The following is a 25663-nucleotide window of genomic DNA, read 5'->3' on the forward strand; positions in this document are numbered from 1 at the left end:
GTTTCGAATACATAGAGAGATAGAGAGAGATTAACTTTGGATGAGGCTTAGGGGCTTTGGCACCTCTGTCAGAATTTTGTAGAAAATCCTCTCCTGTACACATTTATAAAGGTCATTATTGCTACATTTTTTTTTGTAATTTATCTGGTGCCTGCACATCCATGATCCATCCAGCTATCGGAATTAACACAGTACTAATCAATTTGAGTCCATTTAAGTAAAAGCATCTCATCTCTCGAGCAAAATCTAAAATATTCCCTCCATTGATTGATTGATTGATTTTCTATACAGTATTCGTTGTGAAAACTTTTTTTTTTCCCTATGTTACATACAACAATTTACAAGCCTGGACACCACGAAAACAAACATGATGATGACAACAAAATATAAAGGTTAAAATGGCTACTTCCAACTCTTCTGACTATTTATTTTGATCCAAGCCATTCATCTGCCGGTAGATTGCCTTGATAAAAATCTCATCCTCAATGATGTTGATGTATAATATACGATAATTGTTTCACCGCTTACTTGACCTCTCCTTGCCTAGAAAAGCCTCCATATGTCAGAGAAGCAAAACACATAATTTAGCAATTTAAATCACAGAATGGTAATGTAACTCACCAAAAATGTTTGATTTCAAAGGTAATCTAATAGATGACCCCTTCACTTTTAGGTCTCTAAGTTGCCTGCTTTTATATGGTTTTTCTACCCTTGCAAGACCACTGCTACTTTCACCCGTATGCAGATCCATCCCTTTCTTAACCTTTTCATGATAAACAGCTGGCGGTGAGAGCCTTAACTGAGGCATGTTTTCTATTTGGATCAATCTCTGGTCTTTCTGAAGATTCGTCAAGATATCAAACTGTCGCACCCAAGTTCATCTTCATGAGTCATCAATACACACACACTCAAAAACAAAACAAAACAAAACAACTAAAGTAGAAAGAATGAAGATAAGACAATTAAGTATTAAATTACCCTTGAAATTTGTTGATACCCATGTGGATTCTCAAATGCCTCACTTTCATGTGGGTATAGAGAAATAGTTCCATGAGCTTGTTGTGGTCTTGATCGAGGCTTGCTCACTAATCCATTTTCCGAAAGCACTGTCTTACTTCTAGACCTCTGACCCTTCTTCTTGGGCAAACAAACAGGGCATCCAGCTGAGGAGCCCGTGTGCGATGTCTCATTTTCTTGAAGTTCACACTGGAGATGTGTTGCATGACCACAATTGAAAACTCGAATGCTAGAGCCAGAAGAATTCTTGGTGAGAAGGCAATTGCAGATACAGCATAGAAGACTCCGGGGAGCATAACCATGGGAAGCCCCCTTCTTGAGCAAGCTCATGGTATAGAATGTATCATCCTCAATCAAGGATTTGGCAGTGTCCTAAATTAACAAGAGGAACAGGTCAATATGGAAACTACAGAATCAGACTGATGATGTCTGGAAGATATAGATTGGTTTTCATTTCAATCTATCCTTTTGTATGAAGTAAATAAAGTCATAAACACAGATTTATAAATAGAATAACAGCTATGCACCCACCAGGGGTACTACATGTACATGAAGTTAGAGATTACACCTAGTTATTGACATATAGCAGAACGGCCAAAAACAAAAAAATACAATGTACATGTATTCACATATATACTAAATACAAATTAAGGTTATTTTCTCTGAAGTGGATTAGATTATTCTATCTCCTTGTCTAAGAACAGAGGCTGGATAAGCTAAAGTTGAAATAAAAATACAAGTGACACAAAAAGGGAAAAGTAGTAGTAGTAGTAGTAGTAGTAGTACACATACCAGAATTCTTCTCTCAAAACCGTATGTCCCAAGCATTCCCAATATGGTAACTTTAAAATCACCAAATTCTTGGCTACCATTATCAGAGAGGAGCTTTGACATGATAATGGGAAGGCGAATGTATCCAATCATTCCCTCAACAATCTCTTTGATGAATTGAGAAAACAATTTCCTCAAAATATGAGCACCTTTGTGGAATTTTGAGATTTTCCACTTAATTATGCATGCCTCTTCATTCTCTTGCCCACCCAATGGTTCAGCTTGTGTTCCAATGTAAGTTTCACCTTGAGGAACCATTTTCTCATTAAATGAATCCATCAAAGGCTCACAAAACCTGAGATGAAACTAAACAACTATTAGAACTGGGGAAGAAAAATAACAGGCTAACTACAAAAATTTCCATGGCAACAATTAGAGGGGGGAACATCACAAAGTAATAGAACAATGTAAGTCGGAGATGTTACACGGTCTTGGGCAAAACTTAACAGCAAAAGCCAAAACACTTACATACTCCACGTTAAGTTAGTTCCTAGGCGATGTGAGACTTTGCTTCACACCCTCTTACATGCGCAACAAGTTCACTCGGTGCCGAGCACCTGCCACGTGCAGGCTAGGGACATACAACCTACCCATCCCCAAGTACTCTAACTCTGATACCATGTTACACAGTCTTAGGTAGAACTTATTTCAAAAGCTAACCGTTGTGACGAGGGTGCCCTTACGCGCACATTAAATTAGTACCTAGGTGATGTGGGACTTTGATTCACATGAGGTTGTACCTATCAAATCTTTTTCCTTTCTTTCTTTTCCATGTATGAATTGTTGAATAGTTTGACATACATTGTTGGTCCGTTTCCAAATAGCTGAAGTTTTGAAGACAATTGGTTACTTAACATAGTATCAGAGCTCTGATTGAGAGAGGTCTTGGATTCAAGCCTCTCTACTTGCCTTTGGTCATCGTTTGCATTCTTTCTCTTTCATTTGTATTGTCTCTTCTGTCTATGTATATTGATGATTGCTTCCCCACGTGCAAAACGGGGTTCCATGTGAGGGAGAGTATTGATGTTTGATATATATTGTTGGGGGGCCTATTTCCTAATAGCTTAAGCTATTGGGACTATTAGTGACTTAAACCACATACCTCTCATCTAAAAATTATTTACTAGTAATAATTTACAAAATCATATTGTCATTTATAATAATAGGACATGTTTCTAAGCGTGTACAACATGTGTTCGGTAGTGTTCGATAAATGTCAGTATTCGACACATGTTCATCTCCAACCGAACATGGCACCTTAAAAGGGTTTGTCCTTAGAAGGGACTTTAGAAGGACAATAAAATATATTACATAGATCTCAAACAGACCCAAAAGATATATATACACCTCACATATCTCAAGTTTCAAAAAAACAACTCTTAAGCCTATATAGAGGATAGTTTGCTTCAACCAATAAAATAAAAATTAAAAAAAAATAAAAAAACGTTCACCCCAAATGATCCACATAAGACATAAAGGAATCAAAAGTCATGCCCTTCTCCTGCACTTTACCACCTTGCCACATCACCTAGAATGCAAGAGGTCCACCACTGCTACTCTATGGAAAGCCCAAGACATCCCAAACATCAACTAAATCAAATTCCACAATTCCTCTGCCAATGAGGGTCATTCTCATCATCACTTTTGCACATGTAACACCAATTAACTGTAGATGCATGTCTCCTAATGAGGCTATAAATGATAAGAATCTTCTCGAAAACTACATTTCCAACTAAAAAAAATGGCAAACTTTGAGGGGGGGCCAACCGACTATATCCGTTTCCAATGGAAAGAAGCTCCGCAATATGCGAACAAAACTCCATGGATTCACCTCAAACTTCTCTCTAGACAAGGAAACCCAATAAAAAGTGTCTTGGTGCTCAACAAAGCTTGGGAGCTCATACAACAACTGAAGGCAATAACTTATTCATATTCCAATCTTGCATATGCCTGCTCAATAGAATATTTCTAAAGGTACGATTGCCTCCCTATGAGCATAATCCACCACAGGCGCATCCTTATTTCTATCCAAACTGAAGATAGCCAAAAATAACCTCTCAAAGGAAAACTCCCCACATCACTAATGGCTCCAACAATTCACCCTTTCACCATTGCCAACCTTTAATTTAATATGATCCACAAAATCATCCCAAACCCTCTGGATTCCTTTTCGCAACCTTTTCCCATGAGACAATTCCACCTCCAAAGATTTCAAATCTCACCATGACATGCCATACTTAATCGACACTACGTACCTCCATTATTTATCCCTACTAAGCATAACTCCAAAGCCATTGAAACCATTCAATAACCTCATCCCAAACTTAAGTGCATTTGAATGATGAGCCTAGAGGTAAGCTCAAATACAAAGTTGGGAATGATACCACCGCTCAAGCAAGTACAGAGACTAAACAGTTGATGCTAGAGACCTTACCGCTACCTTCAAATGGTAAGCCAACACTTCATCCAACTTATAAGTCCCTCAAGAAGACTGATGGGTCTAAAATCCCTACTGTTCTTAGCATCCCAATCTTAGAAATTAAAGCAACAAACGAAGAAATCAAGCTCCTCTTGAAGTCCCCCATCTAAAAAATGAAGCTATCATCTCCATCGCATCTTGTGAACTCTAATAGTGTTGAAAGAAGTGGTCATCCTATTAAGCCCAAAGGCTTTGTCCCATTAAGGGTCTTTAACGCAAAGAACACCTCTTCATCTGTGAAAGGTCTTTCCAAACATATCATCTCTTCCATGGAAATGAATCTATAATTAATACCATTCACTCGCGACCCGCATTCCCTCCTTTTAGAGTTGAGCTCCTCATAGGAATTAGCAATCCTTTCTCACTCTTTCCTCCACTTGCAAGATACAATTACCAATTTTGACTTTGTCAATAAGGTTGCTCCATCCATGAACAATAGCCACCTTATGGAAGAAACATGCGTTCCTTAGTTGCATGATGTAGGTGCAAAGGCAGGGGAAAAATCAGGAGCATGACATATAGAAGAGTCTAAGGTTGACATTAATGTATTTCATATGTAAATAAATCATAAGAAATATTTTTGTTGCTTAGTTGTAATATACATGCTAAATGTCTATATTACATTACCACTTAAATTGTTAAACATAAGCATAGTAAATTCTCATTATAAAAATAACAGTTCACTAACAACAACAGTTCACTAACAATAACAAAATTCTTACTTTGAATCACAAAATCGTGGAAAAGTCACCTCTAGTAAGAGATTCTTGCAAGGAAGGTGTGTTCCTATCCCCTTTAATCTGAAAAGAGTTTGCATTCTTCTAATACCTCCCCTCTCAAGCAAGAAGAGGTATTTGCACCACCTTAGAGAAATGCTCCTCCCAATCAATAGAAACCAAAATTTGATCAATCTAAGACATGGAGGGATTGCCCTAGTGTTATTGGACTCCATTCAAAATCCCTCCTATCAAAGGAAGATTGATAAGTTCCATCTCATCAATAAAAGATAATCATGCTATCCCACATATCTAGAATTCCTGTAGCAACACCTTCCCTCAACAAATTCTCCCAATCTAAAACCTCCCACACCAACACACCCACCTTACTATTTCGTTGGACATGGCTACAGTTTTAGGAGGACAAGCAATATGCAGTACGATGTATCTAAAATTAAACTAATCTACATTTTGAAATTACTATTAGCAGGTTAAACAGAAGTATTGGTGCAAAGACTTCCATCAGCCATTGAACTTATGATTCAAATTTCATGTCCAAGAGACCAAGACAACATGTTGTCATGAAGATAGAACTTGCTCTTGATCTGCTATTTTATTTCAATTCTAGCAAACATGAAACTAAAGAAAACGAGCCTACTGGAGATGTGTGTTGGGCTTACGAATCAAGCAACAAAAACCAGAGGGATTCTGACTCCTCGGGATCCAATCTAGGGGTGTTTCGCTGGCACAATCCAATACAGGCATGTAATATTTCAAGAATGTCATTCACCTGCAAGAGGAAAATCAAAAATAAAATTTAAATTCAATTTTTTGACTTTCCATTTGAAAACAAAAAATGAGACATTTCTGCGAACCTCTTCCTTCTTTAATGTAGCACTGAAGTGCTCTATACCAGCATCAGAAACTAGACTTTCCACAGCAGTATCAAGCATGATGAATTTGTCATTGAGACTAGAAAGGGTAAGAAGAAGGGAGTTCCCAACATCACCAACCCTTTCCAATAAGAATGCAGCGGCATCTATGATCCCATATTCCTGGCACAGCCGTAAACAGTGTTCCACCCTATAGCTTTCAAAGGTCTCCAAGAACTTGAGAACTGAATTGCGTTCATACTGACATAATAGCTGCAAAAGTAAAATGCATAATTTAAAATTTTAAGTGCTACACAACTCAATAAGTGCTTCAAGAGAGCTTTGAAATCAACATGTAGCAATAAGTTATAAGAGAAAATTGGAGCACTTTATAGGGACAGTCAAAAGCATAGATCTTTTTATTTTCATTCTTTTCCTTCTTTTTTTTTTTTTTCTTGCCTTCGGCATTGTTCAATGCTACAGCTTTATGGTACAAATAATTTCCGTTGGTGGAGATTTATTGGGTGGCACCATCTACTTGTATTCAAATGTTGTTGATTGACTACAGAGGATGGTCTTAACAAGAAGGCTTGAGTGCTTTGGGATTGTGTAATTTGTGTAAGTTTTGGGTGATTTGGTGGGAAAGGAATGCAAAGATTTTTGAAGATAAATTTGAAGGATTATAAGATTTATAGGATAGAATTGTTATTGTCTTCTTTTTGGGCTACAATATTATTCCCATTCAAGGGAATTCCTTTGTTTTGTTTATTTTTGGAGACTAGAATGTGGTGTGTGATACATAATTTTCAATTCATTGGGCAACCTACAAATCCACTCTTTTTCCTTTTCCAAGATCAGCCCTTCATCTAAGTGTTTTCACATCGAGAATTATTTGCAGATGAAGAGACGTCCAAGAGGCATCTTACTTCCCAAACAAATCTTCCTACAATTATATATGAAGGCTAGTTTATCAAGAATACACAAGAAAAGTACTTCAAATTGTTGATTAATCTCCACAGATGGCTTAGAACTAATAGTTCATTATCTAATGGATCTTTTTGTTCTAATGTCTTCCCCCTAAACGGAGTGTATTGAACTCATAATTCATTAGGTTCTTTTTATGACTACCAACTAACCTAACCTAACCTAACCTAACCAAACCAAACTAAACCTTAAGTCCCATCAAATGGGGTCTTTTTATGACTATCAACTAACTATCATAAATAAATTGCTCCTAGTTGTTCAATCATTTGGAAACCAAAGCCATTCTTCAATAAATAATCAGTGAGTTTGACTCGATAGAATTTGATCAACCCATATTCTCAGTTGTTAATATGGAGAACTGAACCACAAATTCTCTTTCTTCATCATCAATCGAATCACAATTTGGAACCCAGAATTCTATTTTATCATCAATCCAATGCACTTGTTGGGTATTTTGGTTAGACACTGCTTCACACCCAAAAAGACGGGAGCTACATCTGAGTTAAACTTAGAGATGGAAGTCTTCTTTCATTTCTTGACAGTAAAGCAAGACCAAGCTCATGAGTTTATTATCCTAGGTCGGGACAAGTTAATAGGATCACCAATTTTATCCAGAACAATAATAATGAAAATGACTCCTTTAGTGAGACTATAAGAGCAAATGCCTAAACCAAAATATGTTATTGCTATGGGAGCATGTACAATTACAGGGGATGTTCAGTACCAATTCTTATAGTATTGTTCGGGGAGTCGATAAGCTAATTCTTGTGGGTGTTTATTTGCTAGGACGTCCACCTAAACCGGAAGCAGTTATCGATGATATGACAGTTTTTCATTTTTCTCCTTTCTTTTTAAGTGGACTTCTTATCCTTTGTTGTATCCTTTTGTACTCTTTCTTCATTTAATAATAAGCAATTCAAGATATTGAAGATGAAGTAGAGAAAGCTGAGTGTTTAGAATCAATCATGAGCAATCCATTTATGCTAAAATGAGCTCTATGATTATGTTGATAGTTCTAACAAAAAGAAGGGGAGTGAGAAACAGAGTTTCCAGTCTGACAGAGCATATAAAGTGTCCATAATGTCCATACTCAACTAGGTCCACAACCGAGCCATCTGCGGTATAACAGGCAAAAAAGATGGCAGGGCTGAGAAGAAGTAATTTGAAATTGCACAAACTAAAAGTATGGTCCTCGAATGAGCTGACAAAGAAGCAAGATTATTTGAGTAGCCAACGAAATTCCAAGGATAATACTTCTTAGAATTGAGATCTCAACAATTAATAACATAAATTATAAATAAAATAAAATAATTAAGAAACACAGACAATATCACATGACTCAACACAATCACATTAAACACACAAGGAAGACACACATTATCCACTATTTAAATTATTATTACATATAGAAATGCTGAAATGTTCACCTCCAGATAAAGCTCAATCATATCATCAGTCACTTGAACTGGATTGTTACGCAGGAACTTTGGGAATTCAGAGATCCTTTCTAAGTATGCCTCCACTAACTGATCCCTTGCTCTTCTTCCAATTGGAAATTCCAGAGTCTCGTCTTTTCTTAAACAAGAAAAGTTGAGGGTTCCGGATAAGTGAACCTCAAAAACTGTCTTTAGGTAAAGGAAAAGGCTTTTGGGGTGAGAGTGCAGTTCAGATAAAATATGTTGACTTTCCCTACTGAAATGGGTAGTAATCAGAAAGAATGCACCCTCTCTGTAAAAGGTAAGAAAAGCATAACATTCATCAGAAAAGCATTAGCTTCACAGCAGAAAATCCTACATATAACTGAACATGTGAAACCAGGATCCATGATAGCTCCATACTTATCAAAGCATATCACCTGCTTAAGTTAATCAGATCTGGAATTCGAAAAATGACTGCTGAACGGAAAGAATCAGCTTCAGTGTCACTCAGCTGTTCCAATGTATCATTGATAAAGGAAAAGGCATGAATAGGTTCGTCGAAATCTTTCATGTAGCTATCCAAAGCAGAAATATACTGATGTCTGATGGCATGAATTAATCCACAAACCTAGAAATGAAAACATAATAATTCAAAAAACATTTACATAAGCGTAAACATGAAAGCACAGACAGGTGCAGGTGCACTGCACACCCAGGGAGAGAGAGAGAGAGTATAGAGCTCTGATATCGTACACATACCTGGTAAAATTGAGATCTTTCACATAGGTGTAATACATAAGATGCATCCCAGTCAGTTTCAGGCACTACTTCCAAAAGGGCAAGCATCTGCTTCTCTCGTTTCCTTAAAGCCTGAATATTCTGCTTTGAGACACTTGGTGGATGATTAATGTCAAATGTATAATACTCAAGAATCCGAGTCAGTGTACTATTAGAAGCAATAGCTTTTTTACGGGAAATGTAGTACGCAATAAACTCAAATGTATGACCTATGTCTTTCTTTGAAGGCCAAACTTCTACCAATTCAATATCACCACTGCCGGTAGACTTGTCTGTTTGGAAGGTGCCCTTGTCAAGAACATGAATAAGAGCATCTACCATTTTTTGGACCAAGCCATTTTGACCTGCAGGCATTGAATCATTTTCTTTTTCAGCCTCCACATTTCCATTGGCTGAATCATCCAACGAATAGTCAGATATTGGGATTTCATCTTCAACAAATGCACATCTCAAAACATCTAAGGTAGCCTCAGTATCCAACTCTAAGAAATGGTACAGGTTAAGGTATGCTCCTGTGGATAAGGAGCTTGTGACTATGCATGATTTAGGAGCATTTGAAGCCTCTAATAGAAACTGCACAAGCTCTGTCCTAAGAGATGGCAAGCGTATAGGGGGGAGAGTTCCATGTCCTGCAAAACAAATGCTGTAACTCTCAATTGTTGCTCAATCAATTCCATAATGTTATCCTGAAAATAAAAATAATAATAATGACGATCAAGCAGAAAAATTAAATAGCTTCAAGCACCATAATACACAACCATATACGTTTTGAAAGCTGGCATGCAAAAATAAAATTTTAATGCTTCAAAATGTCTAATAGTTCCATGGGTTTTTGCTGCTTTGCGTTTACCAAAATACTAACAAAACAATATTGCTTCTCAAACATGTATTTCAGAGGAAGCAGATGAGCTTTGGGAAACAATAATGCACTTGACAACTTTGAGCTTAATACTACATTGCAGTTGAGGATCACCAAGGACAATCATCCAGGAACAATCTTCAGATGGGTCACCAAGACCAATAACGCACTTGACAAATTTGCAAGCTTTTATTAGATGGGTCACATTTATTAAAAAATAAATTTTCAAAAACAAGATAAGACCGTAAGGCTAGTTTTTGGAAGAAGCATGAACATGTTAATTGGAGTTTTCTTTTTTCTTTTTTCTTTTTTTTGTTTTTGATCAGCAACAAAATTCACTGGAGTTTTCCTATTATTCTTGATGAATATCCAAATGGAAATTGGTATCAGAGTATGCATCCCTTTCAACATGAAATCCTTGTTAATGGGGCAGCTGAAGAGATTTCGTGGGTGTTTGGGAAGTGTGTTTTTTTGTAAGTTTTTTTAGTTGTAAGATATTATTAGAGAAAAAAAATTTTGTGTTTGGGAAGATAGTTGGGTTTTTTTGTGGTTGGATGTGATGTTTGTGAGATAAAAAGTGAAATGATTATGGAATTTGATGTGATATTTTGTTTGGATTGGTTTTTTTTGGTTTTGTAACCAATTTGTCTTTTAGTGGAAAAAAACAAAAAAAAAAAACCGAAAACCAAACTTCCCAAACAGCGCCTTCCTGTGTTCCTAGGGGTATTGTCAAAGGAAGCTCTCCCTTGTCTCTTCGCTAGCTTGAGAGCAAGGTTTGTGGGTTATTTGTGAAAGGGGAATTCCAAGTTTTTATTTTTTGATAAATAATTTGCCAGTGAATTTATTATTTCCCTTGAAGCCTTTCCCTCTAAGAAGCTTTATATCTGTCTCATTCATCTAGATAAAAGCTTTGTGGTTGAGGGGCTAGCTTAGAAGAGGTTATGGTCCATGAGAAATACAGTATATATTAATATAATGGGTAAATTACACTCATCTCCCCTGAGGTTTGATAAAAATATAATTACCCCACAGGTTTGGTATAATGACACTAGTCTCCATTCTAGTAAGGTTAAAGCTATCAAAACTAGGGATGGCCACGGGGCGGGTTTGCCATTCCCCACCCCCGCCCCCGTGGATAAAACCCACCCCTGCTATGGGTCGAATGTTTCAACCCCATACCCGCCCCGCCCTTGCAAAATTTTTAGAAACTGTGTAAATATATACAAGATTCACAGTGTTTATGTAAACTATATGTAACACCCCCCCCCCCCCCCAAAGGATTCCTATATTCCACTTTATATCATAAAACTAGCTCTTTAAGTTTTGGTCTCTTTCCTGCCACCCTCTGCTACATTAATCTTTTCATTTTTTTATAAATAAATAAAATCTTTCCTGCTCATTGGTTGGGTGTTTGTTATGTAGTCTATACACACTTTATTAATATCTTTTATATTTAAAGAGCTTTTTTAAGATAATAAAAAAATAATGAACTTAAATTTGCAAATATATAACAAATTTTTAAAACAAGAAAATTCTAAATTGTAGTCAAGATTCACTAATTGTTCTATTTATCAAAGACAAAAGTATACACTGAACAAATAATCAATAAAGAAGCCATATAATCTGGATTTAAAAAACAAAAAAGTGGGGATGCTGCTATAAAATTGTTAAGTTCAAGTAATTGAAAGGAAACATCTCCTTCAAACAATTTTAAGTTCTCATATCTTTAGAATAAATTTAAGTCATTCAAACCCAGTTTGAACCACCTTCTAAATCCGTCCCAATGTCTCACTTTTTTCAAAACTCAAGGGTGGTGAGTTTAATTTACCCAAATATAATTATGCCACGGCTGGCCACTCAAGAACCTTGGTGTACCCAAAACAAAGGAATATATTGGTTCTTAAGTTCTAGAATCTTGTGGAGTAAAAGAAATCTAAACACCTAGTGTTGTCGAATAAAGGGCCACACCTTTCTAGGAAAAAAATATTCTTATTAAGTCCTCACTAGTCATTATCCCTACATTTTTCATTGTTCAAGGTCCCCAGAGAGCAGTTGTCAAAGGGGAAAGATGACTCAGCCTGAAACAAAGAAACATCTTTTTAAAGAAGACAAATTTAAGAGTTGCCATCAAAACCAAGAAAGGAGTTGAAGTTCACTAGATTTGTTTCAATGTAGTTGACACTCGTAGTTGATGAAATCACTAAGGAAGCTATTGATTGTGGAAGGTTGGCTCTGAATTGGCCGGAGTGGGTTCTTCTGGGAACATGGCAAGGAACCACTAGAGGTGGAAGAGGTGAGACCTGAGGCAACCCTAGAAGGAGAGAGGATCGCAGGAGAGAGAGAGAGAGAGATTTTAAGCTTGCAAGAAGAAAGTTGATAGCTTATATTGTTTTGCATGCATAGAGGTCTCCTCATATAGGGGAGTCGAAACATGAGGTCAGCACAATCGAGCGCAATATCTCACATTGGGAGATAGGTGGCTTAACCCCTTGGTATAATAACCCAGATGTTTTCCAACTCCATCTCCAAGAAAAACAGCCAAACCAATTGAAGCAAAGGAAATTCACTGAACCAGTCAATTACAGTTGGTTATTTTATTAGGTTTAATCAGTTCGGTTTTCCATATGAAAAAAACCAATTTTTAGTTTGATTTACATTTTTCAAAATTTTAAACCAAATTTGACCAATATTTACTATTCATTTCATATTGTTATGTATAATAAATGTAACAATCAATCAATCATTCTCTCTCTATCCATTTATCTTTAAGATTATTATTAATGTTGTTCCCACTTCCCAAAGTACACCTCTCTATTCATCTCAGAGATTAGAATTATATACATATAAACAATAATTTTAGACTTATGAACAAAGCAAAGAACTCTCTCTCTCTCTCTCTCTCTCTCTCTCTCTCTCTCTCTCTCATTTTCTTTTATTTATCTCTTCTCATGTTCTCCCTTCTTTTTGCTATGTTATCTTTGTACCCCTCTTTGATTTGTAAGTTTCTTTACCTCTTATCTTCTTTCCCTGCTGAGCTGTCTCCTCCAGAATTGCAGAAGAAAAAACAAAGCCAAAGCCTCCGCTCCTTGGCAGTTTTTTTCCTTAGGGCCAACTACATGTAAATTGCAGCAGCATCTAGGTGATTTGAACATCAATGACAAAATATTATAACAACAATCATTAGCTAGCGAATTTGATTGATTTCTTCCTCTTGAGGTTCATTAGCAATCACGTCTAGATTTCTTAAGGTTCACCGGCTCCAAATCATGGGTTCATAGTTAACAATGACGTGTACGAGAGAAGATAAGTCTTGCCCATTTCCTCCAATCCAAAGTCCTCTCCTAGGTCTCATATCAAGTTCTTGCTTCCATCAATTTCCCCTCTTATTTTCAATTTGTGTAGACATATATATATGTACATTGTGTCAATTTGATTGTTTGCTGGGTTGGGGAAGTTATTGCTTTTAATATCTTAGCTCTGAGTAAACCAAATCGTACTGAACCAACACAACACTCATTGGTTTGGTTTGGTTTGGTTTGAGCGCCTACTCTATGCAGTTTGTTTCAGTACACACGAGCACAAAACTGAGGTGTTTGGTTTGGTAGAAATTTTATCCAAAACCCCGACCGAACCAAGCCGATTACACCCTTAGTGATCATGACTTGGGGGTCGTATCACAATGCTTCAATTGTAAGAATGATACTTTCTTCAAGATGTCAAATGTTTTGATCAAAGTCTCTCTCCAAGGCCAATCAATATTGAGCCACTCCAAGGGGCGAGACAGGCAAGCCACAGATCCTATGATGATCCTACATAGGGGTTCCTAAGCCATTATCTTCACTAGATATGTGTGATTGTCCGTAACAAATTATTTTGTCTTGTGGATAGGAGGCTTGCTCAGAAGAACACCACTTGGTAGGAGATAACTGGTCAAGCCAAGGTTGGAGATCCAAGCAGGTGTATTGGAGAGGGCATAATCAACTGGAGAATGAACATGCCAAGACCTTGAGAAGATAGGAATGCGGAGGAACATGCTCAATCAAGGGGTTACTCTGTTGAGCTGGGAGCATCAAGCATGTTGTCCACAAGAGGAGGAGACAACCACTTGAGCAGAGACTCGTCACTCGATCCAAGGGATGCCTGAGCTGTTTGGGTCTTATATAAGTGCCTTGGTTCCAGGCAAGGGCACCATCTATGTGCCATTTCACGAGATTGACACTCGGTACCATGTTCTATGGATGCCATCTTGGAGTTATGTGGCCATGCCACGTAGTATATCTGAATAAATGTAATAGATTGATAAAATGTTTAACTTTTTCTTCATTCTTAGGTCATCGGATGGTTCTAGTGTGCTTGAGAAGAAAGTTCTCTCTTCCTAAAATTTGTTAATAATTCTCAAAAGAGTTCAATCATCACCAGCAATGTGAAGGATGAAGTACTTGGCTTGCGCTTTAGGTCTAGAGATCTTCCATGTGATTGTTAAGGCCATGGCATCTACTCCATAAGACTAATTTATTCAAAAAGTTATGGGCTGTTATGGAGGACCTAAGTTACGCGGACTCTTTAGATTTTCGGAGGTACCTATGTCGACACGACACGACACGAGCACGGGTGCGGGATACGGCTATTTACAAACAGATATGGCAAAAGAAATGGAAGAGGAGAGAGCAAGAGAGAACCCGGTTGCTGTTCGAAAGGGCGAAGACATCGGTCGCTAACTTTGATCCCTTTGGTCGCCGGCTTCGACAACTTCAACTTTCGCTCGATCTCCTTCTCTGTCTTCTCTGTCTTCTCTCGATCTCTCTCTTCCTCTCCTCTTGTCTCTCGATCTCGATCTCCCTCTACTCTCTCTCTCTCTTCTTTTGTCAACTTCTCTCTTCTTTTTTTGTCTACTCTTCTCTCAATCTTTCTCTTTTCTCATCTTTTTAATTACATTTATATTATATAATATAAATTGCATTAATATAATAATATATAATATTATTCATATTCATATTATATAATATTATTCACCCAAAAAAATTTGTATAATATGATATATCATAAATAATATAATTTTTATGTCTAAAATAAAAATAACTTATTTTATCATATATAATATAATTTATTTTATATCTAAAATGATTTTTATAATTTTTATTTGTTATTTATATCTTCTTCTTTTTTTATAACAAAATCTGTTATTCCTTAGTTTTTTTTTTAACTCATCTTCATATAATAAATATATTTTTTTTTAAAAAAACTAGTTAACATATTCCCGTACCCGTATCCAAATTTAGATCCATATCCACGCATCCTCAATTTTTAATTTTGAAGTGTCTGACCTCTAGATACGCACCCACACCCGATATCCATACCTAAGTCCGTGTAACATAGTGAAGGACTTGAGTCACTTTTCTACAAAGTTGGTTGATATTTTCCATTGGATTTCATGGGCCAAGAAAGCTTCGCAACTAAAAGAAGTTCGACTACCTCAGGGATTTCTCTTTTGGGATTTTATTCTTGGTTTTTATTGTCCTTTCAAGAGATGGTACCTTCTTCCTCACTTCTGATCATTCTCTTCTTCTCTCCAACAAATTTGACATGGAGTACACCTAGGAACTTCCAAGTGTACTTATAATGTTAGTCTTCGTTGACAATAGACAAACATCAATTCGAATTCTTAGAAGTTACCAGAATTTTAGATGATAGTTCACGCCTGCCTTCAACACTTAACCTTTAGAGCGATTACCTCTACAAGTGAAAAGGGAAAGTTACCACATCTTTTAGTGCAATATCAAAATTACACCATTCTCCTCCATCATTTCCCTCATTCCAAAATGAACAATTAATGCTGTAAAACAATGCTCTCTACACAACACTGGCAAAAGCACCCAATAAAAGCCTCTTAAGTACATAAAATTACGTAGCAAAAAGGAACAAATAAAACCGTAAGACATTAGTGTTACATTTGTACATACCACAGAGATTATCAGAATGAAAGTTCAAAAGCATTAGCCATCTTTGAAAGAGAAAGTATCTACTATTGGACTCCATTTCAATTGTCTTAATAAAACAAGCAGCAGAATCAAGTAGATCGCTCCCACGTCTTGTAGACCTTAATTATTCATTCAGATAATGCAATTCCTCACATAAGAAGCTAATTAATTTCAATACTCACAAAACAATCAAACATCACATGAATAATAAATTTCAAGATGCATTTTTTTTTTTTCCTTTTCTTTTTCCCCTATTGGGTAAAGAAAATAGAAGATTAGCACCATCAAGACGAGCTAAATTGTGCAAAATTCTCATGAAATTGTTCAAATCGTCAGAGTTTAGTAATGTTATCCTAAAACCATACCTGGTGGAAAAGCAAGACCAGAAAAGCAGTACTTCAGGTAAACAAGCATCCGGTACCTGTTTCAACAGGCCATGATAGTAAGTGACCACTCTGAAATGGTACCACAAAACCAACAATATATTGTATCCAATATAATTTTTTATTTAAAAAATTCCTCTGAAGTTTCTCATATGGAGGGGCAAAAATCTCTTGCATCACACAGTACTGTGAAGTGAACATTTATGCCACACCACTAGGCCAGGGTACAATTTCATTTCCAGAAGTCCTACCCAAAACACCACCCTGGCAGGCCAAATCATCATTCAGCAAGAAATTTTATTGATCAAAGCTGCATGATGGTCAGCATGTTGAGTTCAGGTAGATTAAATTTCACAGTGGCCCCCATTGAAGCCTACTTTTAACAGGGTGGCTAAACTTAGAATAGCTGGCATCTGTTCTCCCAGAAACTTATATTATAAATTTAACTCAACACAACTTTGCAACAAATTACAGACATAAATTTCATTATAACTCCCCAATTTTAAAAAAATAATAATAATTACTATTTTCTGAATAAAAAGCAGTCTTTAAGTTCAAATAAGAAAACACAAATCTACAAGTCAAGAAGAATTATCAACAATGATGGGGAAAAAAGAAGAAATTGCCAGCCTTGTGGGCCAAACGGTACACCATTGGTCTTCAAACTTGACACCAGGAGCTCAAATTCCCTATTTTTCTTTCCTACACACACACATTCATATATACGGAAAAATGTGTTTTTTATAAATAGAAAAATAATAACATTGCAGAAAATGACCAAACATAGTAGCAAATATAGTACCCCAACGTGTTCCATTATCTATTAATTAGAAAACTTGACTTTATCAAGCAACATACCCAAGGGCAGCAGCGCTCTCTCTTTGGCTATTTTGTAAAACAATCAGGAGCTCCTCTAAAGGAGCCCTGAAATCATCTAAACCTCTATTAAACAAATATACCAGTGCACCATACAATCTGTGCTCCCGACATAACCGGACAACCTACAAGACGAGATACAAAATTACCAACCAATCATGCAGAAAATATCAATATTTATCAAGGGAAAAAGAATGAAGAAGAGAAGTATGATGAATGATAGAAGCTATGAAGCACATGTAAATGGGATCCGGACTCTTAATGGATACTTCCAGTGCACATGGCTGATAATATAGAGACATTCATAATTCAAAAATAATATCGTCATATTTTATACAGATAAGATATTCAAGGTCATATCCACCACTCATTGAATCTTGCAATTTTGCCTTTCTAGTTTGGCATTAAAGTACAAATAGTACAAATGCAAGTAAATACTAGGACTATTTCTGAAAGAAGCAAGATATGATTACAATAAATCAAGCTGAATTTCTTTCTACATCGATGTTTATGAACACAACCTGTTTATGAACACGACCTTCAATTTCCTCATATGAAAATGGAATATTAGATTCTTAAAGAATGATTTTTATGCCTTAATATAACGTATATAACCAACAATGTCATGAGAATCATTATATAAGATACAAACGTGTTGCCATATACAAATCATAATTTTCGAAATTGGCACACAGACTTGTTGGCACCATGTCAAATCTATTCCAGCATGCCTCCATCTCCATGCTTCATAGGTATTAAGAAATAACATATAAATTCTACTATGTATTTGTCAATGGGTATTGATCGATTTGAAAAAAACAAATGACAGAACCTGTGACATATGAATGCAAAATGACCTGATTGAAATCCAAGGAAGAAATGTCCATATGGAGAACACATTGTTCAACCCGCTGCAGCCAACCTTTTGTGCTATAATGCTCCACCAGCGCTTGCATAATCTTTGCCCCAAAAGAAAAATGTAAAATAAACAGATTAACATAAAATAAAATAAAAATTAGAGTCTATTGGTTAGCTTTCGTAAAGTATAAACACATCAAAGTAAGCAGTACCTCAGGAGGTAGGGAACCAAGCATGTCTCTCAATATATATGGCTCCAAAAGCTCCAAAAATGTGTCTGTAGAAGCAAAAAAATAAATTTTGGCATATTAGGATTAAGTGTATTTGAAGGTACCACACAGTTTATTATAAGAACTATCACCATTTTTGGCGATATATAAGGAAGTATTCACAGTGCACTGAAATAATTTGCAGCTGAATGTGTTAATATGAATCTAACCACTCTCAGAGCGCAAAAGAAAGCTAAATTCAATTTGTGTTTTCTTATTTACTTAATGATATATCAAATATGATACTGATAAAACTGGCAAAAGGAATGTGTGGTACAAGAAAATCTATGGTAAATAAAGAAAGCCCATTAGGCATTTGCACAATCAATTATTCAACCCTCCAAAAATATCTACAAAGAAGCTCTTGCTATTATCCAAAATCACTTTAAGATCCAACATTTTCACTTCTATAGTATTTGACCAAAAAAAAAAAAAGGAGTTTATTGATAAGAATTGTCATGAGGATTACTAATTAATGCCAATTTGCATTTTTTTTGGGTTTGCCCTTATGCATATTTAGGTTTGTTTAGAGAACTTTCAACATAAGAAACACTAACTTAGCCAATTACGATAAACTTGTGTTATTTCTGCAAAAAAATAAATAAACAAAATAAATAAATTGGAACAAAACTTCTGCAATTTTTTTTCCTACAGGATCCTGCTCATTCTCAAAAGAATTTGTGATAGGGATTTTCTTTCCCTTTTTGATATGTACTTTTAAGGTGGGTAAAACATTACAGAAAAATTATCGTCTGTCATACTTCAGTAGAATTGGGAGAACCAGTGAGGAAAGGAAGATGAAAAACAACATTACAAGGGGGAAATGTGAATACTTCATGAGGATGATTAGGGGTGAGTACTTGCAAAATATGGTGTTAAGAATGTCTAAAGATTTGTATTGTATGGTAGAAAAATTCCCTTCAATTTTGAACATGGCATGAAATTTTTTTTATGCTGTCATTCAAGAGGCCACTTTTAGATCATTAGTTGTTTTTATCACCTTGGAAAGACATAATCAACTTATTTTGTCAACCTATTCATAATTTGATCAGAATTTTGATAATGAGTATTTGAAAAGTGACTCATCATCAGACATTTATAAATATTTACCCAGAGATCAGCAAAATTTAGAAATCAGCCAGGGTTTTCAACATGAAGCATCAACACCATGGATGTACCTCTATGTCGAACCGCCACAAATTTGGAAAGAATTTCATCAAAGAGGACATCAGTTCTCTTGATATGAACACAGAATTCAACAGCAACACCACCAACACGGGCGAATTGCTCTTTGATCTCTGAATGGACAGAACTAGCTCGCCTCTCTGAGTCATCCAATGGTTCCAGCTTTCCAATTTGGTTGCAGAATGCCACTGATATATAAGAAAATACTTCATCTACATATGACAAGAGCAACTCTACCAAGTAGGGCATAATGGCATCCTGTACAGCATCCAGGGTTCTAGGAAGGTCAATAACACCATGGGCTTGACCATCATAAAGTGTCATCGCCATGTTCAATGCACCCATCCAATCGCCTGCCTTCCGCAAAACTTGTATTCGTTCTTTCCATGGGAGAAGGCGGCAAACAACTAGATGCATTGACCCAAGTATATATATAGTAGCCCCTCTTACAGCTATACATTTGTGATAAGCTTTCTCAGGGTTTCCAAAGATATTTGTAAAGTGGGTATGATAAGCAACAAGATCGTCTCCTATAGATCCATCAATGGCAAAACTTGTCTGGTGAATCACAGTTCCATCTTTTGCAAACAAACAAAGTTGTCCATTTGATGTGAGAACCACCAACATCTGGACAAGAATAAAATCATTATTATTGTTATCCCTTCTATTCTGATCAACAATCCAAACAAGCCTTTCTCATTATACACAAAAAAAAACATGAGAAAACAACCCCGACAAAGAATTAAAAGCCAATTTATTTAATACCTAACAAAGGACAAACAAACAAGCAAAACAATAGAATTCAAAACAAAAAATACCTGGTCATCCAACCATGCTACACCTATTGCTGAGCTTTCAAGTGTCCATTTCCCATATATTTTCAATTCTGATTGGACCAATTTTGCAACCTGAACTTTACGATCCCAAGCAATTGCTAGCAGTGAAACCTTTTCTGATGCTTCCACTGGCACATTTTCTGCAACAATATCATATCTCAGAACATTCAATATGACATTCCATGAAACACATTAATACATACCAGTGGAAGAACCATTTTGCTGCCCCATACATTTCCAAGCAGTGTATGGCATGGAACCTTCCCGAACCCCATCAGGCTTTGAAAGTTGAGCATAGACCACAACACTAGGACTCACCCTTGCCTATAGCAAATATCCATGACATTAATACATAGAAAACCAGAAAAACCAACAGCAAGTCGCCAATTCAATAGACAGAAAGTGTTTTAAACAATGCAATTTTTTAAAAGCTTCATACCACCAGAGCACTTTGGTAAGTGGCAAATATGACCACCCCTTCTTCAACTGAAGAAGACTTTTCATTTAAGAGTTTCCAACCAGCATCTCCCCCAAGCACACCTCCCATCATGCTACCAATACTATTGCTTGAACCTGGAGCATTCCCCTGGGAGGACATCAAAGCACCTCCACAATATTCATCAGAAAGCAGTGGAGAAGCACATAATACTTTGCCCGTTGTTCGACCATCAAGAAGGCACTGTTTCAGTAGTCATAAACAAGGTAATCTAACCTGAGTAGTATAATCTGTTCGCTATCAATTCAGAACAAGTATTTAAAAGAATCCTCCAAATAGGCAGCATATTATTAAGACAAAAGAAGGGATTTACCGTGTTATTAAAGGAAAATCTATTGAGCCATGGAACCACTGAGAAAGTAATCAACCAAACCAAACCCTTACTATCACCACTAACTACCCTAAACTGTCGACTAACTTGGCGAGTACCTTGGGAATCCTGTCCCAGATATAACATATGTACTACAGGTGCATCATGTATACCAGTAACAACTTTTACCGCAGATCCCTTCTGCACATCCCAAACAGTAACATGTCCATCACCATATCCTGAGAAGAGTAGGTCTCCCTGATGATTGAAGCACATGGCTGTTACTGCGGAATGAGAATTATCCCCTTGTGATCCAAGCATCAACATCTGGCATATGTTTAACATAGTTTAGCAGGAGCATAGCTAATTCTATTAAAAAGATCAAAATGCAAAAATCATGCACACTATGCCATCATCATTAAAACTCAAACTTTGCTTGACAGGTAAGATTTTGAGTACTGGAGATTCCCCACTGAAGAAGGGAAATTCATTGCCACTTTGATTTCTGTAAAGTAATTATCTTTGTTACCCTCTTGGATGGATGTATACAATTGACTGTATTTGTCAAAACCTATTTATTTTTAGCTAGAGTAAGGCACAGCAACACAGAAGAGATGTTCTTGGGGGCAATGCCTAAAAATACAAAAACTAAAGCCAAATCCTTAAATAAATAAATTGAGAAAAGACATGAGTGAATGAAGATGTAAGTAACCTTTGCATCCATGTTGTCAGCACAATGAGGAGTGTATTTACTGGGCACAACGAGAATCACCCCTTTTGACATTCCCACAGCAATCAAGTTGAGATGAACGGCCACAACTTGTGGGGATCCCTGATCCCGCCTGAATGCCTGAGATGAGATGGTCCGAGTGATAGTGTTGCTGGCATCAACATCGAAGTATCCGAGAGCAGTTGACCCCCTCCGGACTCCCTCAAGTCTCATTGGTTGAGCAGCAATATCATTTTCCCGATCCAAACCACTGAAGGCATGTTTCTTCTCAAGTTCTTCAGCTAATTCAAGGGGATTAAGGGAAGGGTGCGATTTCTTTTCAGTCCTTTTAGCACCACCACTCTTGCTCTCCTCCCATTGACTAATTCCGCCCTCAACCAGATCCACAACATTATTTTTGGAACTAGCAGTAGTAGTAGTACGACTCTCTTCATCTCTAGAACCAGGCACGGCATTCTCAAGTTGAGACGTTTCCGACATTATTACAGTTGTCAATTCCTCCTCCTCAATACTTGTTCCTCCATCATCATCAGAGCCAGTAGAAGAAGCGATCCCCTTTTCTATATCTTCAACAAATTCTGAAATAACACCATTATTTTCATTCCCTGATGGAGATGATGATGGGACATGGTGGTCATCTTTGAAATCATTGCCAATTGAGATTGTGGTGTTGTCTTCCACATTCTTCAAATCATCTTCATCAGGGTTAAGAGGAGATTTGATTTGGGGTTTAATATAGGAAACTTGTTGCGAATCATTAACCCATAATTTGTGCACTTGAGATGCTTGTTTTGCTAGTTCTTCCTCCTGTCTGTCACAGTCTGTCAAAGCCTCCCCATCCACCGGCACTGCAGATTTATAATTATCCCATGGAACATCTTCTTCTGATGATGATGATGACTTGTGACTAATCTCAGAAGAAGCAACACCATTGGAACCATCATCATTGGAGACAGCAGAGGCCTCAGGTTGAGCAGCACAGGCATCGGAATCAGCACTAGTTTTTGAAGTCAATTCTTGCTGTGGAGGAGTGTTGTTGTCTTCTAAAACATTACGCAGAGCACCAATTGTCTCTCTTCTGGATTTAAGAAGTGCAGTAGCATGAGGAGTGGGAATGGATCGGGACGCAGCAGCGGCAGCAGCAAGTGCAGCACCAGGCTTCGCAGTTGACCTAACGCCAACGCCGCCGAACAACAAATTACTCCGACCACCTAAATAAAAAGAATCTCCACCCGATTCCATCCGACTAAATTTAAATTTGGAATTGGAGTGGGAATGGGAAGGAATCGAGTTAAGGGCCTCATCATCATCATCGAATCGAGAGGAGGAAGAGGAGGGCTTATTATTAGTATTAGTATTAGTATTAGTATTAGTATTAGAATTGTCCTCATGATGTGGATGAGGAGGAGGTCGAAGGAAGGAGTGATTGAAGGAAGTAGAAGGTGAGGTGGAGGAGGAGGAGGAGGAATCGTTGAGGATTTCGTCGACGGTTCGACGAGGGATGTGAAGGAGTTGGTCATCGTCTTCGTCGCTGGTAGTCGGTGAGCCAACCAGAAACGCATCCAGATCGAGCTCCATCTCCTCCTCAACTGCTGCTTTGCTCACCCGCCCAGTCGTCGTCATGTCCCCGGACCTTTTCTTGCTTAGAATTCAAGTAATAACAACTTGATTCTTTTGTTGCTGTTGTTGCTGATCTATGATATGCTACTACAATGATACATTTATACATATATATATATATATATATATATGTATAGAGAGAGAGAGAGAGAGAGAGTAGTGAAGAACACAGATTGAACGGTTCCTTTGAAGAAATACCTCTGCGCTGCGATTCGCTGGAAAAAAAGTTGGGGATGGTTTGAAATTTGAAGAAGCAAATCAAGCCCTAATGGTTTACTCGAGGAACGTTGCTCACTCGGATGATCAATACTAGGGAGAATTATGAAGTATAATAAAAATAAGAATTACGGTCTGCTCGGTAAACTTCACGTTTTAAATTTATATTTATAAAATTTTTATAAATTGATTTTTATTTATTTTTAAAAAAATATAAATTACAAATGCATTTGATAATTAATAAAATATTTTTTAAAAATTAAAAATATAAAAAGAGTGAGAAATGGCAAGTGGCGGCGGAAGACGGCGGTGAAAAGTGGTGACGGTGGGTGGTGGGTAGCGGGTGGTTGTGGTAGGTAGGTGGATGGTGACGGTGGGTGGTGGGTAGCGGGTGGTTGTGGTAGGTAGGTGGATGGTGGTGGTGGGTGGGTGGGTGGTGGATGGTAGCGAGTGGGTGGTGGTGGTGGTGGTGGCGGCGGCGGTGGCGGATGGTGGGTGGTGGTGGCAGGTGGGTGGCGGATGGCGGATAGGTGGTGGTAGGTGGTAGCGGGTGGTGGTGGTGGTGGTGGGTGGTTGGGTGACGGTGGTGGGTAGTAGCGAGTGGGTGGTGGTGGCGGCGGGTGGTAGGTGGTGATGGTAGGTGGGTGGCAGGTGGTGGGTGGTAGCGGGTAGGTGATGGGTGGTGATGATGGGTGGGTGGCAGGTGGTGGATGGTGGCGGGTAGGTGATGGGTGGTGATGGTGGGTGGGTGACGGTGGCGGGTGGTTGGTGATAACGAGTGGGTGGTGGTGGTGGTGGTAGTAGCGAGTGGGTGGTGGTGGCGGCGGGTGGTAGGTGGTAGTGGTAGGTGGGTGGCAGGTAGTGGGTGGTGGCGGGTAGGTGATGGGTGGTGATGGTGGGTGGGTGACGGTGGCGGGTGGTTGGTGATAGCGAGTGGGTGGTGGTGGTGGTGGTGGTGACAGTGGCGAGTGGTAGCAGGTGGGTGGCGGATGGCGGGTGGTGGCGGGTAGTGGTGGGTAGGTGACGGGTGGTGGTGGTAGTGGGTGGGTGGGTGACGGTGACGGGTGGTAGCGAGTAGGTGATGGTCGTGATAGTGGTAGTGGTGGTGGTGGTTGGTGGTGGGTGGTAGTGGCGGGTGGGTCGTGGGTGATGGTGGTGGTGGTTGTGGTGGGTGATGGTGGCGGGTGGGTGGCAAGTGGCTGGTGGTGGTGGGTAGCTGGTGGTGGCAGGTGGTGGATGGTGGTGGCAGGTGGGTGGTGAGTGGTGGTGGCGGGTGATGAGTGGTGGCAGGTGGATGGCAGGTGGGTCGTGATGGTAGTGATGGTGGTGGTGGCGAGTGGGTGGCAAGTTGGTGGTGGCTAGTGGTAATGGGTAGTGGATGGTGGTGGCAAGTGGGTAGTGAGTGGTGGTGGCAAGTGGTGGTGGGGGGTAGGTGGTGATGGCGGAAGACGGTGGTGAAAAATAGTAGCAGGTGGTGGCTAGTGTTGGGTGGTAAAAAAAAAAAAACCTCAAAACTCAAAACGGAAACACATTTTTTGAGTTTATATTTTTTGGCCAAATTTATAAACTGAGACCACTGATTTATAAATCAAAAATTTACCAAACAAGTTTTTATTTGAGTTTTTAAAACTTTTGTAAATATAAACAGAAAACTGAAAATGTAAAGTGTTACCAAACGGCACCAAATACAGCCTATGAAATTCGTTTAAGACATGAATTATTTCTTGTTAGAAAATTACAAATAATTTTTGTCAGAATTTTTTATTTAATAGAATTAATTGAAAATATAAAATTTCTAATTGTCTACCTATACAATAATAAAATTATCTGAATTATTAATTGAAGTAAAATTTTAATATTATTAAAAACTGTTTATTAACTTGATGATTTATTAAAAAATGACCTATTTGTTATGAAATTAGAAACCTTAGG

At 37.8% G+C, this 25663-nt stretch overlaps 1 protein-coding gene across 4 annotated transcripts; it reads right to left on the reverse strand.

Annotated features, from left to right (window-relative positions):
* Window positions 1-233: 233 nt before the first annotated feature.
* On the reverse strand, window positions 234-25231 carry SETH5 (transducin family protein / WD-40 repeat family protein). 4 transcript variants are annotated; one of them, XR_014366407.1, is made up of 19 exons: window positions 21878-25231; window positions 21169-21492; window positions 20799-21038; window positions 20563-20683; window positions 20342-20499; window positions 19517-20150; window positions 18282-18346; window positions 18069-18170; window positions 17194-17336; window positions 16318-16373; window positions 9077-9744; window positions 8755-8945; window positions 8327-8627; window positions 5919-6188; window positions 5724-5833; window positions 1810-2143; window positions 979-1389; window positions 622-881; window positions 234-543 (listed from the first exon to the last, which is right to left on the reverse strand). XR_014366407.1 is itself a non-coding variant. In XM_028217650.2 (19 exons), the coding sequence occupies exons 1-19, from the start codon at window positions 23516-23518 to the stop codon at window positions 518-520; spliced, it is 6036 nt and encodes a 2011-aa protein (XP_028073451.2). In that variant the 5' UTR covers window positions 23519-25231; the 3' UTR covers window positions 234-517. The 4 variants fall into 4 exon arrangements, 1 of the variants encoding a protein (XP_028073451.2); XR_014366408.1 differs by having other exon boundaries at window positions 622-862; window positions 1810-2154; XR_014366409.1 differs by having other exon boundaries at window positions 1810-2154.
* Window positions 25232-25663: the final 432 nt, after the last annotated feature.

Source organism: Camellia sinensis, chromosome 4 (genome assembly GCF_055761805.1).
Source record: "Camellia sinensis isolate YWXY chromosome 4, ASM5576180v1, whole genome shotgun sequence".
In the NCBI taxonomy this organism is placed as follows: domain Eukaryota; kingdom Viridiplantae; phylum Streptophyta; class Magnoliopsida; order Ericales; family Theaceae; genus Camellia; species Camellia sinensis.